At 42.0% G+C, this 15,641-nt stretch overlaps 2 protein-coding genes across 3 annotated transcripts; one reads left to right on the top strand and one right to left on the bottom strand.

The window, feature by feature from the left end:
• The first annotated feature begins 143 nt into the window (after positions 1-143).
• On the top strand, positions 144-11,820 carry LOC119745333. 2 transcript variants are annotated; one of them, XM_038221623.1, is made up of 11 exons: positions 144-289; positions 1,446-2,115; positions 2,724-2,859; positions 4,565-4,760; positions 5,758-5,830; positions 6,787-6,852; positions 7,286-7,333; positions 7,554-7,717; positions 8,577-8,694; positions 9,366-9,480; positions 10,086-11,820. In XM_038221623.1, exons 2-11 carry the CDS (start codon positions 1,474-1,476, stop codon positions 10,157-10,159), a joined length of 1,632 nt encoding a protein of 543 aa, XP_038077551.1. In that variant the 5' UTR covers positions 144-289; positions 1,446-1,473; the 3' UTR covers positions 10,160-11,820. The 2 variants fall into 2 exon arrangements, with proteins under 2 accessions (XP_038077551.1, XP_038077550.1); XM_038221622.1 differs by having other exon boundaries at positions 7,280-7,333.
• LOC119745335 (N-alpha-acetyltransferase 38, NatC auxiliary subunit-like) lies at positions 10,631-15,446 on the bottom strand. The gene is made up of 3 exons (XM_038221625.1): positions 15,311-15,446; positions 13,399-13,570; positions 10,631-12,674 (listed from the first exon to the last, which is right to left on the bottom strand). Exons 1-3 carry the CDS (start codon positions 15,311-15,313, stop codon positions 12,574-12,576), a joined length of 276 nt encoding a protein of 91 aa, XP_038077553.1. The 5' UTR covers positions 15,314-15,446; the 3' UTR covers positions 10,631-12,573.
• Positions 15,447-15,641: the final 195 nt, after the last annotated feature.

Below are 15,641 nucleotides of genomic sequence, written 5' to 3'. Positions count from 1 at the left end.
CCGCAAAAGAAGGTTGCGATCGCCTTTGCGCAAGTTTAAACTTGCGCGCGCAAATTCAAATGGAGCGGTGTAATTTGCGTGCTTCAGGAGTCCCTCGCACAAGTCCCTTGCGCGCGCAAGTTTAAACTTGCGTGGGGGACTCTAATTGCGCTCGACTTGCACAAAAAAATCGCTTGTGCATGGATCGCAGTGCAATGGGTGCACGAAAAGAACGGCAAATTTCACTTTCCAACCGAATCGTAAATTGACATTAGTACCATCACCCTGAATTCTAATCTGTTCTAGATCCGTAAGTGGCGCATTTGGTAGTTTGGGTATGTTTTGGGGGCAAATTTTATCGGAAATCCGCCAGGTGAAATTCTGAAATGACAGACAGGTTTTTTTCTCTGGACACTTGGCATGCTTGGTTGGTTCCTCCATGGTTGGTTGGTTGGGGGGGGGGGGGGGGGGGAGGGGGCTGGGGCTCGTACTGGGGCTCGTACCATACTTTCAATGGGGGCGTGGGGGGGGGGGGGCTGAGGGCTCGTACCATACTTTCAAGGCAGTGTATATTTTGCGGGAGACGCCAAACCTTTAGTAAACGTTAGTTTGCCGGATATGCACTGAACATGCGCAGTTACTGTTTTTTGTACAGCGCCCTCTGTTGATATGGATTGCCGCCAACAAACCTTTAGTAATCGTTAGTTTGCCGTCATTACCTCCGGCAAAATATCCACTATCTACTTTGCATGGGAGCGCTGTTCAAATCAGACGATTTTTATTACGCTACATTAACAGAATAGTGTAAAAATACCCCCTAACCATGGACCCCTAACCATGGTGGCTCTGTCCGTATTTTGTGCACAGTACTAATAGCCTAGGCCTACATTATTTCCAGTATCGTCAGACCCCCTAACATGCCTAGAGCTACTCAGTCCTTTTTCTACGTACTCACGTTCAATTTGTGTGTGACATAACGCGCGCATATGCAAGCGTTACCTGTGCAGATAATGAAGGGTCCAGGATATATTTTTGGGGTCGGAGCAGGGGCCGGGGGGACGGATCCGCGCCTGCTACAGAAAGAAAAGGTATTCGACATGATCGACTGATCGCGCTCATCGACCGATCGCGCCCAAGACATTTTTTTACCATAGAGCAAGGAACAGGCTAGGGGGGGGGGGGTAAATTAGTCTGAGTATAAACTAGGAGTAGGATTCAACGAATCGCTTTTTTTAACATTTGGACATGGTCGCCCGACCATGTCCAAATGTTAAAAAAGGTGATTCGTAGAGTCCTTATTCGGACTAGGGGTATAAGCATGTAAAGTAGGCTACTTTTTTCTTGTAGAAAGTGGTCCCACTTCCAGCTCTAAATAAATGGAGAATTTCCCATGTCATGAGCCTAAGAACTGGGTTTGAGGAAAGCAGGGGAACATGTTGTTTCTTTTTTTTTTTTTCTTTTAACAGATTTGTGAAACTCGATTTGAAAATCAACATGGCAAAACCAACACGGTTGCTTTGCAGAAAAACTGTTGCATCAGTCATCAACATTCTTGCCCTTGTCTCAACCGTGGAGTCATTAAACTCTTTACGGGGTGACGGGCAACAACTGGGCAAACACCGCGACCCAATCGGCCACATCGAAGTCCTAGAAACACTGCCCCCGCCCAGGGAATTCTGGGATCTTTATGCCAGTCAACGCCGTCCGGTCCTGTTCAGAGGTGCGGCCCGGCAGTCTCCAGGTATGCACCTCTGGTCGGACGACTATCTCTTAAAAAATTACGGCGACCTGAAAGTGAAGATTGAGTCGAAAGCTGAGAAGGATGACTCCCCGACAGGAGTCAAGGGACTCGGACAGGACACCATCGAAAATTTCCTGGCGAGTTACATAAAGAGAAATTCTTACATCGTCTCGCAGTTGCCGGATGCGATGTCGAGGGAGGTGTCCGTTCTGCCATTTCTGACATGCGGGACGTTCCGGGACAGGATCTTAGAAGCCAATCTGTGGATGAGCAGTGGTGGCACCAAGAGCTTACTCCACCGCGATGCAGACAATGCCATCAATTGTCTCTACGCTGGACGGAAGGACTGGATCTTCATCCATCCATCGTTTGAAGATCGCATCCCTATCGCCAAGGTAACGGTCAAATGCTGAAAAGGGAGAAAGGATGACCACCACATTTTCTCAGACCACTACCAAGGATGTCTTATGTTATGCCACAAACGCTAGGCTTTCAGGCTCAGATTTTCAGATGGAGAAATAGAGTATTAAATTTTACATCGCCTGGCAGAAAAGTTCTTCAAAAAATTATTCTTTTTTTTTTTGAAGTTCAAGTCCTCTGGGGGAGTGTGTGGCCAAGTGGTTAGGGTTTGTGACTCATGATCAGAGGGTCCGGGGTTCGAATCCAGCTGCTGGTCATATATTGTGTCCTTGGGCAAGCCACTTCACCCCCACTTGCCCCTCTCCACCCAGGAGTATAAATGGGTACCGGCATTAGCTGGGGAGTAACCTGCGATGGACTAGCATCCCATCCAGGGGGAGTAGAAATATTCTCAGTCATTTCATGCTACTGAAACCGGAGATAAACGCCGGCCTGATGAGCCACATTGGCTTGCGACAGGCTTTACTTTTACTTTAAGTTCTTTGGTGTGTTCCACTCTCAAATTTTTGGCAAAGTTTGCATCTTTCGCATTTAAGAGGAACATGCTCCTGGTAAGTTATATTGTTCAATTTCCACCTCGCAGGAAGACGTAGAAGCTTATGGCGGCTTCGCCCTCCTGGATCCAGACAACGTTGATCTGGAGAGATACCCAGCGTTTGCCGATGTCGACTGGTCCTATGCCAACATCATGGCTGGAGATTGTCTCTTCTTGCCCTATGGTGAGTGCAGGTGCAGTGATGAAGTCGGGTCCGTAATTCAAGTCACAGGGATTTTTTGCAATAAACTTAATTCCACGCAAATCCCAAACCTTGAGCACTAGGCTGAAAGGACAGGGCTTGGATCGAGCACCAAATGGAGTTGTCAAACTTTTATTTTTCAATACCTGACCAGTTTTTCACATCCCACTATCGAATATAACTCTAGTTCAAATATTGACAAGCTCATTTAAAGGGAATATACATCATTTGCTTTTGCTGTAATTTTCAGAAATGGATGGAATTGGAGGGTTGGAAATATATAGCAAATATAGTTACACTGACTTTTTTGAGGTTTTGGGTTCGAAAATGCTATAAAAACCAAGAAAAACAATCATTTTCCTGTAGTCTGGTTCCCTGACTCCATATAAGAAGAAACAGAGCAGTTTATATACATTGGGGAATTGTAAGGTCAGGGAACCAGTCTAGCTGGCTTGTACCCGTTCATAGGTGTGTAATCGATTGCAAACAAGTGCGATGGTCAATTGGGGCCAGTATTTGAAAAAAAGGCAATTTTTTCCAACGCTGATCGGCCGATCAGCGTTGGAAATTGATACAAAAATAACACTTTTCTTGAAAATGACAGTATACCAGGTGCCATGATTTTACAGGATGCTTTACACTGTCATTCACTAACAGTCCAGCAAGGTATTTCAAAATGATTTGGTAGTTTTATTTTTTGATGTTTGCAAATTTTGTTTTTTCCCTTTAAGGTGAATAAAAAGAAAATTAAGAACTAATTGTGTGCAATAAATTTATGAATGAAAAGCTGATGTAAAATATTTCACAATGGGAATTGCTTGCAGATCAAGTCATGATACTGAAAGATTCAATTAAAGAGGCATATATATCCCCGATCATTTTATGCCATGGATTGTTTGCTCATCCCATTTCAAAGGTCTTGTTGAAAGGAAACTAACCTTATGTCTTACCGTTCCTGAGAAAAGACGAACAAACCTGGGGCCAATTTCACGGCGCTGCTAAGCACAAAAATTTGCTTAGCACAAAAAAAGTCTGGTTTATGAAAGCAGGTTACCAGCCAAAACTCCATGTGATTTTCATGCTAAGCAAACAACAGCTGAATACTGATCACGAGCAATATACATCACATGGAGTTTTGGCTGGTTACCTGCTTTTATAAGCCAGACTATTTTTGTACTAAGCAAATTTTTGTGCTAAGCAGCGCCGTGAAATTGGGCCTTGGTTGTGTACATTGGACATGGCGGACATTTTGTGGCATACGCATACATATTCCAGCTGTGTCCATTCAGTGTATGGTACACGCGTGTCACATAATGCACACAGCACCAACAAAGGAATGTTGTTTCTCGCACGTCTGCAGAATGCGATGCACTCCGCAGCAGGATTCACAACTAGCACTCAACAGCTTGATTTTTGGGAGTCATTTAAATTTTTGACCCCCAAAATTTTTTCTCGCATGGTTCTTGCAAGAATAACACCAAAACGCCCAGTTTGTAAAGGGTGGTTGTGTGGACCTTAATACCCTACTATAAAATGCTCTTTCCAATCAACATCATTTCATTTAAAACGCGTTGTGTAGCTCAATTTGGGTGCATTGCAGGACGTAATGTCTCGTTAAGCATGGGAACCTGTATGATTTTCCATTTTGTTTTACATTTTCAAAATCTCTTGTCAATTTGTTGTCAAGGTTACTGGCACCAAGTGCGCTCCTACGACAGAAACCAAGCGGTCTCCGTCCTGTTCTCCCGCCTGACTGAGGTCGACTTGAGTGGTTGCCATGACGATGACCTGCACTATACCCCCCTGAGTGAGGTCAACATGGTGTACACCTACGATGGATATGGTGATCAGACAATGGGAGATACTGATCCATTTGAACTCAAGTGAGTGATAGGCCTATCCACCAAAAAGTAAAAAAACCGACATGTCAAGCTGATTCATAAGATGGAATTTGCATCGGGGTGATGTAAATCAATGTTAGGTTTTGCCCTTCACCGACGTATAAACACTGTATACTCAGTGTGTTACCTCCTGAGTGAAAGTCGGACAAAAATCACTCGGGTGGGACTCAAACCCAAGACCTGCTTTCTAGTGCAGACGTCTATTACCACTCGACCACCAAGCTTGCGTGTCTGGCTGGTTGTTGGCTGGCTCAAATCTGATGTGGAATTTGCATCGGGATGATGTAAATCAATATTAGATTTTGCCCTTCACCGATGTATTTAACACTGTATATACCTCCCGAGTGAAAGTTGAAAAAAAAAATCACTCAGGTGGACTCGAACCCACAACCTCCTGCTTTCTAGTGCAGACATCAAGCTTTATCTTCAAGTAAACTTGAATCCTCGATCCTGATTGGTCGATCCATGGCAACAAGCCGTGCTACATATAACCATATAGCACGGTCTCGATCCATACCGCACTCCGCATCCTGCATATGGACACAAATTTCATCAACTTAACTTGTCCTGCTTGAAGTAATATAGTGTTCAATTATGTTGTAGTACCACTAATAATAATGTCATGCTTAAATAAAGGGACACTGATTTCTTGGCGTACATGTACATGTAGCTATGAGATCCAGTCAAATCGAGTATAACAATGGACAGCTTCTTGATGCACAGGCCTACTACCGTCCAATGCGGTACCCAGTCAGGCCCAGTAAAACAGCTGTGTGTTTGAGTGGTTAAGATGTCTGCACTATTAAGGAGGAGGTCTTTGGTTCACATCCCTTCCAAACAAGCCTTTGAGTTTTGGGGGTTTTTTTGCAAGTTTTTGGATGTTACTAAAGCATACAGTGCATACTAAATTGCTACATCAGTGATTTATGTATCATAAAGTAAGTATCTTTTATCTTTTATATTCTCAATTTTTGAATAGTGACACTTTGAAGGAGTGGTGTAGTTCCCTGGGAGTGTTAAACCAGCCGTTAATGCTGACGGGACTTTTGGAGGTATGTTAGAACTGTAAAATTAAAGTTCCCACGTTTTAGCAAACATTGGTAAACTTGTACCATTTCACCCAATCTTCCAGCTGTTCACATCCGTATACATGTACAATCGCTGTACCCAAAGCAAATTTTAGGAAACATCCACCCAGTTTCTTCCCAAGCACTGCCCCATTCTGGACCTCCTTTACCTGTAGTCCTGTTTTTGCGAAATCGTGGTGCGAAATCTTGCCGTGGCATCACAAATTCGCGTTCGCATTCGCATTCGCTTTTTTAAGAGAATCGATTTGTGAATACTTTTGTGTGTTACCATTCGAAAGCGTATTGCCTGCTCTGTTTATTTATAGCAGTGTCATTAGTCTGTAGTATATAGCCTAACCACTCATGATCAGCTGTGGAAAATGGTGCACAAAATGCAATGTTGCATTGCCAAAGACAATGTCTAGTTCACGGGGCTTCACTACGTAATGGAAATAACACCATCTGATTGGACCACATTGTATGAATAGGCAATAGAGCATGCGCTGTAAGTGTTGTTCCTTACATACGTGATGTATATTGCAGCACCGGTCCAATCTGTGAGCGCGTGCCTACACAGTGTGCACTCAGAAACTGTTTACAATGTAACAATATTGTTTCACATGCATATGTACAAACACATTGCACATAAAGCTTGCAATGCAACAACGCGCAACACACAACTTTTTTTGAAGCTGTTTTTCTCGAAATGAGTTCGCAGAAGTTCGGCAACGCACTACTAGTACTGACTTTCCCGCGGCATATCTTTGAAAGTAAATGAGTTACAGAAATAAATTTGGTATCATTACAAAGCTAAAGAGTTCTTCTTTTACATGGTATAAAACTCAAAGAGTCAAGGATGGGGGTTATTCCTCATTATGCCATAGCAGGTCACATTTATCAAAATGTAACATGCATTTCCTTATTGTCACATTATCTTGCAGGAGTATGGTTTAGATGAACCAGATGATGAATCTCCCAACCACATCTTGAACAGCAATCATGGACAGGTAAATGTAATGCAGCCACTTCCTATCCGCTCCGTTCACAGGAAGGAAGTACAGTTGGGGGTGACCGACCGACGCCATCTTGCCTGACTGCAATTCATTTGCCGCGAAGTGCGGCCACTGCCTGTACATAGTACAAATCCCCTGGTGTATGTGCGTCACACACAAGGAACGGTGCGTGTCAACCAGCGAAATGTCCCGCCCATGGGACGTCGTTGCTAGGTAAAACGGCGCCCTCTTTGTCGGCGCACGGAGCCCATAGACCCATATGTTATTTCCAGCCGTCGCTAAGTAACTTGGACCCGACCTTAGTCAAATGTTAGCCATCCTTTTTCAGCTTTTCTCTTTCAGTCAACCAGCCCAACTTTTTTTGATAATTATTTGCCCCACTGATTGTTCTTTTTTTCCGTGTTGATTTCATTCTTGTTAGTTTCAAGAAGACAAAGAGGACATTAAACAAATGCTTATGGAAGCTACAGAGAAGGTGAGTGCACGTAAAGCTATGTTCGCACTGGAATAATTCTTTGTGAGATTTGACCAGAAAATTACAATGATAAAACCATACTAGTGTCGGCACTCGGACTTATGACGTGGAAAAATGTGACTGCTGTGGAACTGAGCTGTGCAATAATACACTCGAAAATCCTATACTCTCCTTTATTGTAATGCTAAACTAAATTTTTGTCCTTTTTTTTTATCTGCAGATGATGAGAATTTTGGACACCAACGGTGATGGTAAGGTATCCTGCGCTGGAGAGCTGAGCGGTCTATCCTTGGGCACCCTGAAAACGTTGGCCAACATCCTAGATGGCGACAGCGCCAACACAGAGGACTATGAGTATGCAAGCTTCTCCCCTCAAGCTATTAGGTAAATAGTGTCACAAGCCAATATAAAGGTTATTAAAGTTTTGCTAAACCCATACGGCAACATATACTGGAAGCCTCGCGTTCCCGTGTGTGTACATGGAAAAGAACTTGATAAGTAAACAATTCGTGGAATCCGTGTACGCAGCCTTTTTTAAAAACGTTAAAAAATACTTCTGTTTAATCTCCTCAAACCTACTGATTATAGTTTATTTAACCTGCCCTAAATCTTCATTATCAGTCTTTAACATTTTACATGCGTAAGAAGTGAAGATGTTTTTCCTCCATTTTTGTCACGTCACGGGAAATGCCAAAATCACTCATTCGATATTGCTTTAACCGTATAGATACAAGTTAGTTTTTCCAAGTTCTTTTGTTTTGCTTGCGTTGTCTCTCTCGAGATCCTGATATATTTTTGTCACTCACAGTTCCCTTGGGGTGCATAGACATTCACTAGTGACCTCTTTGCCAGTCAATATGTTCACAATAACCCTCTCCCTGACATTCACTAGTGACCTCTTTGCCAGTCAATATGTTCACAATAACCCTCTCCCTGACATTCACTAGTGACCTCTTTGCCAGTCAATATGTTCACAATAACCCTCTTCCTGACATTCACTATTGACCTCTTTGCCAGTCAATATGTTCACAATAACCCTCTTCGTGACCTCTTTGCCAGTCAATATGTTCATAATAACCCGTTCCCTGAAAACTGCTTCAAAGTGATGGACACAAGTTAACATTTCAAGTTCTTATATGCTGGTTTGTCTTTACGTTGTGGGATCTGAAGATTTCTTTCTATGAGTTATTCAAAAACGAAATTCCCAGTGATCATTTTAAGATTTTGTTCCTCGTCTCCTTAGGGATTTCCTGATGCAGTGCATGGAAAGGGCCGACACCAACTCTAATGGGGAGTTGCGCAGGGAAGATTTCTTGGAGTTCTACCAAGCGTTTGGCGGCTCACTCAAAGGAGGGAAAGAGGTAGGATTGCATGCAGAAAAAAAAATAAAAAATATTTTTTGAGGTCGCAGGTTATAAACCCTCTCCATTCAATTTCTTCATTCAACTTTAAAACAATTAAATGTGGTTTATTTAGAAATTCACTTATCACATTATCAGCAAACCTGTGCAAATTCAAATGCTAAAAGTTGATTGGTCAATGGTATACAAATATTGAGTGGCTCAGAGTGGAATGGGAGGAATATCACAAGGTAAAATCTGGACTTTCCGAGTGAAATGGAGAAGTCAAGATTTTACCGAGCAATAATTTTCCTCCCATTTCACAATTAAAGCCACTCGATATTTTGTTTATGTAATTGAGGAATAGATCCTTGTCATTTGATTTACAGTTAAAATAAACTTCTATTTCAATACAAAATTGGTGGGAAACTTATTTCTCTCTTCCAAACCACCCCTTCACGAAATGTTTGAACTTGTCTGTAGCTACTGGCTCTTGGGAACAATATGCGCAACGCTCAACGCGCACACCAGCACACAATACCGCACCATGAAACAAGGATGATCCTAACTGTTGAATAGTAAATCCCATTTGCCCCGGCGTGAATGGGAGCAATAATGAATGTTATCTGTATGTCAGTTTATAGTAACAGCTATTTTGATAGTAAAATTGGAAATTGTTTGCATCTCGCCAGCTGCTTTCTATCTTGGACAAGGAGGACAATGGTTTCATCTCCAGATCAGAGCTACACAACAACATGGAGAGAGTACTAGTGATGTACAATAAGAAAGCCAAGCCTGACTCATCAAGTAAGAATCAATTAAAACAAAAAAAGCTTTTGACATTAGCATACAATTCTGAAACTTTTTATTTTTTTCCTTAATAGTTGAGAGATCACCTTGTGGAGTGCTGTGGCCTCGTGGTTAAGGGCATTGGAATCATGGTCTGCCGGTAAAGCTGCGGGTTGTGGGTTCTAGTCCAGCCTGGGGTCATGGTGCGTGTGCCCTTGGGAAAGGCACTTTGTCACTCATTGCTTCTCTCCACCCAGGAGTAAATGGGTACCTGTGAGGGCAGAGATGGTTATTGTGATTGAATTAGCTTCATTGCGCCTAACAGGCTGCATCGAGCTGTATACTCCCCAGGGAGCTGAGATGGTATTTGGAATGTTTAATTTGCCCAATGATCAGGGGAAATAATAATGTAAAGGGCTCTGATCTTTGTTAAAAAGCGCTATATAAGAATCCTTAATTATTGTTACTATTATTTTTTTGCATAAAATAAAATTGATCTTTATTAGCCAATCAGAATCAGCGTCACAAAATGCTACAACCAATCACATTATACTGTTTCTGCGTGTTCTTAAAATACTGGCAACTCAACGTGCCTGATCACATTTTTGTTTTTGCATGCACAGATTTGTTATGGGAGACAGAAAGGAAAAGATTACACAGTGAGAGAAGGAAGACTCACGTCCACGATGACCTGTAGTTTGAACTCCGAGCGTTTGCCGTGAATGTTATAATGCGACACAAAATTTGCTTGAAGTTCGCATTAGCTTGAAGTATATGAGCCTTTATATCTTGGTTCTTGGCAGGTTCTTCTCCTAAATAGTCTGCGTGGGAGTTTTAACGGGAGACCAGAAACACCGGGGCAAACCCCTTCTCTTAGCGATAAGTGTTACTTGGTTACTTCTCCTAATTACTCCGCGTGGGAGTTTTAACGGGAGGCCAGAAACACCAGGGCAAACCCCTTCTCTTAGTGATAAGTGTTACTGGGTTACTTCTCCTAATTACTCCGTGTGGGAGTTTTAACGGGAGGCCAGAGAACACTGGGGCAAACCCTTTCTCTTAGGGATAAGTGTTAATGGGTTCTTTTACGTGCATTGCATTACACAACGCACTGGACCTATGGCTTTACGTCCCATCCGAAGGTCAGGGATAGTTGGGGGGGGGGGGTATGCAGCCAGTGCCTTGCAACCCAAAGAGTAGATTTTCAATGAAATGAAAATGTTTATCCTGAGATGATCTCTGAATTATGTCGCAACAGGGCCTCTTCTCAGGGTAACCTATGAGAAACGAATAACATGCCCTAATTAAGGAAAGTTGCAGAGATTTTCCATTTTAACTGAAACGACATTCATTAGCTTCAACTCTGTGTTATAGGAAAGTACATGTAGTGTGTGAAAAAAAAAACTTTTTTATTGTACCTTACAACACACAATAGCGTTCATCTATTTTCATGCCTATTTTCATGCCAATTTTAAGGTTTAAAAAAGTAAAAATAAAAGTACATTTAGTCTCAATGCACTTATTGCTTCAATTCACGTAAATGTTAAGAAAAAAGCTTGTATTCTTTTTTTTTTATAATCTTTTTTATAACCTTTTGTATAGAGTTTGTTAAGAATACCAAGTTTATCACATGTATACCAATGAAATATATCAAAGAAATGAGATGATTTTTGTACTATTTTGTGACTGGAGTTTATTTTTTATACTTTTGATACTGTGTAAAGAAAAGGTAATAAATGACACCTTTTTCGAAAAAAAAAAGGTTTCGAATGTGCTTTTCACATTATGGTTCTGTCAATCCTTTTCAACCACTTGACAACAGGATTATTTCGGCCAGAAAATAAAATTTTTGAGACGACAAAATGTATCGGCCAAATTTTAAAACTAAGACTTAGTCAAATACTGACTCTTGAGAGTCATTAGTACAATATTTGTAAAATACTTCTCATCATAGCTTCAGATTTTGCAACACTCCAAGGTCTTGCCACAGAGCGATATTTGCTATGACAGACTGTTTACAGTGGCTAAGTTTAACACATGGTTTGTACAGAAACAATGGGAACAGCTGATGTGTTTACATGTCCACTGCAAGAATATTCAAAAATGCAATTTTTAAAACGGCAAATCTATCGAACACTATTGGATCTTGCCCAATTGTCACCAGTGGTGAAAGTCAATCCACCTGCGAAGTACACATGTACTGCAAAATTTCAAACTTTTCTTTAAATTGTATTCTTATTTTTCTGGCATATTTCCTACAAATGTGAAGTGTTCTTGCAAAATGAGACAGAACTTGGCAGAGGTCGAAATGAGGGTCTGCAGGCATTAGGAAAGAGACAAAAAATTTCTTATGACACCATCCGCTCTGTTCACAAGTACAATGTACCCCCTCACCGGCAAAGAAAGTTCAGTTGGGGGTGACCGACTGACGCCATCTTGCCTGACTGCAATTTTGCCGCGACGCACAGCCGTACCACCACTGCGTGTACAAAGTACAAATCCCCTGGTGTATGTGCATTACACACAAGGAACAGTGCATTACACACTAAATGTCCCGCCCATGGGACGTCGTTGCTAGGTAAAAGGGCACCCTCTTTCGTTGGCGCACGGAGCCCATTTATTGCACTTCCATCGGACATTCCATTGACAAGTTATGGGTGTTTTAAGTTTGCATTTAACGACAAGCTGTAGTCAAACTGGCCAAAGTCCTGCAACCAATGCTCTTGGTTCAACCCTAGCAGTATGCTGGTTCTGCAGAGGACTACAGTAGTCCAACCATCAAAGACCACTGTGAACTAGAGGAAAGAGTTAAACCTGACCGAAAGTTAGCACTGCCCCTGCATGTAGTAGTAGGCACTGACATCATCAGATCCAATTGTCTTGAGGGATGTATGTATAACCACACCTGCCAACATCCCACGGCAGCCAAAGTTGTTCGCTGAACTTTACTGACCAACAGGCTGGAGAGAGTCGGACCTAATCTGACACTAGAAGGTGCCATTCAAAGTGAAAGTGGTCAGAATGAAATACCATCAGACATCGGGCAGTATCGTTTATGGTAGCCTCATAACTGCTTGCAGGGATGGCCAGGCCAATACTTAAATTTCCACTGGGTCACTGTTTGTGGTCCATCTTGTCGATTTCAATGGAGACAATGTGCTGGCCGGGCACCATCGCGAGACCGAGCACTCTCGGTTCTTCCTTCTGTCCAGCGTCTGGATGGAAAGAAAAAGGAGATAAAATTGACTTCAGATAATTGACTTGGTGCTTCATTATCAAGGGAAAAGGGTAATGTGGGCCTTTTCGTGGCCAGGGAATTGCCTGGCCAATTTGCCTGGCGGAGGGGACAAAATACCGCCAGACCACCTGTGCTGGGGGGGGGGGGCAGGGGGGGGGGCGGTAGGTTGGCGTAGCGGTACTTTCCTCGCCTTCCACCGCTGTGACCCGGGTTCGAATCCCACCTGGGCCAATATGTGGATTGGGTTTTCAGTCCCTGCCTGATTCCGTGGGTTTTCCCCAGAATATTCTTCTGGGCTTTTCCTCCAACCTCTAAAACTGTAACTTCTTCTCATTGTCTTCTCTTCACAGGTTTCTTCAGGCTTGCGAGCTACAGTGCCTAGGGCGCTTTTGAGGAATCCTTGCTTTCACTACCAGAAATGATTAATAATAATAATACTAAATAATAAGACACCATTTTACCATTGGCGACGCTATTCAAAGCGGACAATCCTGGACTCTATTGGACAATAGGTGGCACAATTATTTTGCGCTTAAGTACTTTGCCAACATTCATACGATTTTCGAGGCATGGTTCCATCACTGGTTACCAAAAAGCCACGCCCATCTTAATGCACAGCAGGGGGCCAGGATCAAGGAGTTTTGTCATGATGTTTGACCATCGCTTAAACTCAAGAGGCGTTCAAATGTGTGATCTTTTACCCGTTGCGGTGAGGTATTCCTCACATGAACCGAGGATCACATTCTGGTCTTTGTCGGTGCACAGGAACAGACCAATCAGGGTGCGACCATCAGTCATCCTGACACGCAGCGATTGGTTGAGCCATCCTCGTAATCTCTCACGGCCATCTGGGGACTTCTCTGGGGCCATAGTCTGTCACAGAGAGTTGAGTAAAGAAATAAATACAAAAACAATTAAAAGCAGAGAGAAATTATGAACCCCTCTCCCCAAAATAAAAATGTGTGTATTCCAGTTACGCAGGGTAACATTTTAGGCCCTGTTAATGTCATCAAACTTTTGTTGGAAAGAATTCCTTATGGCCATCACTAATATTTCCCTGCAATGATATATCAGCCATCAGAGAGCGATAACGTCCTAAAAGTAAAAAGTCAAATTTAGTAGGGAAAATGTTGAAGCATTTAGAACTTACTTGGAAAACAAGTGATGTCTAGATATGGAATTCTTTCCATTTTGTTATATTCATCTGATAATTGTAAATCATGTGGAAAAAAAAGGTTGCAACCTGACGCCACTTCCCCGATTATTGTGTAGGCCTACAAAGTCTATCATCCAGAAACTTTTTTAAGTATTTCCTAACAAATTTGGAAACGTTTCTCAGTCCCAGATTTCATGTCTTATCATTTTTTGCAAATTTTATGAATGACCTTCAATTCAATGAATTGAAGGTCATTCATAAAATTTGCAAAAATGAATTAGGCCTAGGCCTAGGCCCTATTCACTGATTGAGATGATCGATAGGCCTGTTGTGCGCTTTCTTGAAAATCACCCATTCTTAAGAATGCGCATGCACATTCTTATGATTGTGCAACTGGATCCTTGCACAATCTTCGCAAAAAATAACTCTTCCAGATTGAGCGCACATTCTTAAGAATGCGCGACAAGATAACGGTCTTGTCGATGCCGAGCACCGGCTGCGCTTGGCAAGTCTAGCTGCATCCTCGTTCACTGATTCTTAATAATTATACTGTTGCAACGCAAGGCGCTGAAAAGTAGAGTGGATATGACAAGTATACGCGTATTGATATTGGGGGGGGGGGGGACCAGGAAAAAAATAAGAGACATAATAATAGTGGAAAGAATTCTGATTTTTGGGATAATAAAAGCGGGGGGGGGGGGGGGAAGTAAGAATGAAGAATGTGAAGAATGAGAATGAATACTGCGACATCCCATAGTGCTAATGCTATTTCCCATTTAAATTGCCACCAATTTATTGTTCACACCCCACCATTACGTCGCAGAGCTGGATTCTATCTAGTCAAAAGAGCAATTTTGGCAGCCTCTGGACATCGTTTTTTTTTCGTGGCATGCATATGATACATACAGGGACTCGTAACTTATCTAGCCTAAACAAAGCACTTCCCAGACTAGTTCCCAGTCCTCCGTTATTACAAAACTTCCCATAGTGGGCAGAAAAAAGCAATAATAACAGGTTTAATTTGATTCAAATTATCGTAGTTATACGAGTACAGATCGAAGCATAGAACATTTTCTTTCCTCTTTATATAACTTGTTTCCCTTTTTAACCGCTATATATTTCATTTAACATAATTATGTCGTGCAATGTTTGTTAAGATTGCGCAAAATTCATAAATTGTGCACGTGATATTCCCACACAATCTTAAGAATGAGCGCTCATTCTTAAGAACGCGTGCTCATTCTTAAGAATGCGCGCTCATTCTTAAGAATGCGCGCGCATTCTTAAGATTGCGTGATTTTCAAGAATGGGCACAACAGGCCTAGGGCGCCTATGAAGAAAAAGCGGTGTTCCTGTCAGGTTGCAAGTAGCACATTTTCATTAATTTACGCAGTGCCGGTGATCGCATGAGCGAAAACACAAACCGCAATAATACTGAATATCATCTCTAACTGTACCATTCAACCTCTGTCGCTATGGTTTCCCTCGATAGTCAAGGGCAACAGTTTCAAACTTTCATCAATGTTGGAGAAATCGGCAGAGAGCAGATTTTTATGGCCAATGCAAAACAATGTACACCGATTGCATGTGCAAAATGATGGCAAGCCAGATATACAAACTTATTTCTCAACAATAAATTTTGTTCAGAAAACAATTTCGATTTTTTTTACGCACAAAAAAAGGAAAATAATGCATAACAATATTTCAGTTTGGGGTAAATGTACGGAAAAATCTAATATGACCAAAATGTGATAGTTTTGTTGGAATATGTTGATAAATTCCAAAAAT

The sequence above is a fragment of the Patiria miniata genome, unplaced genomic scaffold, assembly GCF_015706575.1.
Source record: "Patiria miniata isolate m_02_andy unplaced genomic scaffold, ASM1570657v1 HiC_scaffold_7, whole genome shotgun sequence".
NCBI lineage: Eukaryota > Metazoa > Echinodermata > Asteroidea > Valvatida > Asterinidae > Patiria > Patiria miniata.
Note: the sequence above shows the minus strand (reverse complement) of the source record. Positions and strands in the feature narration are given on the sequence as shown.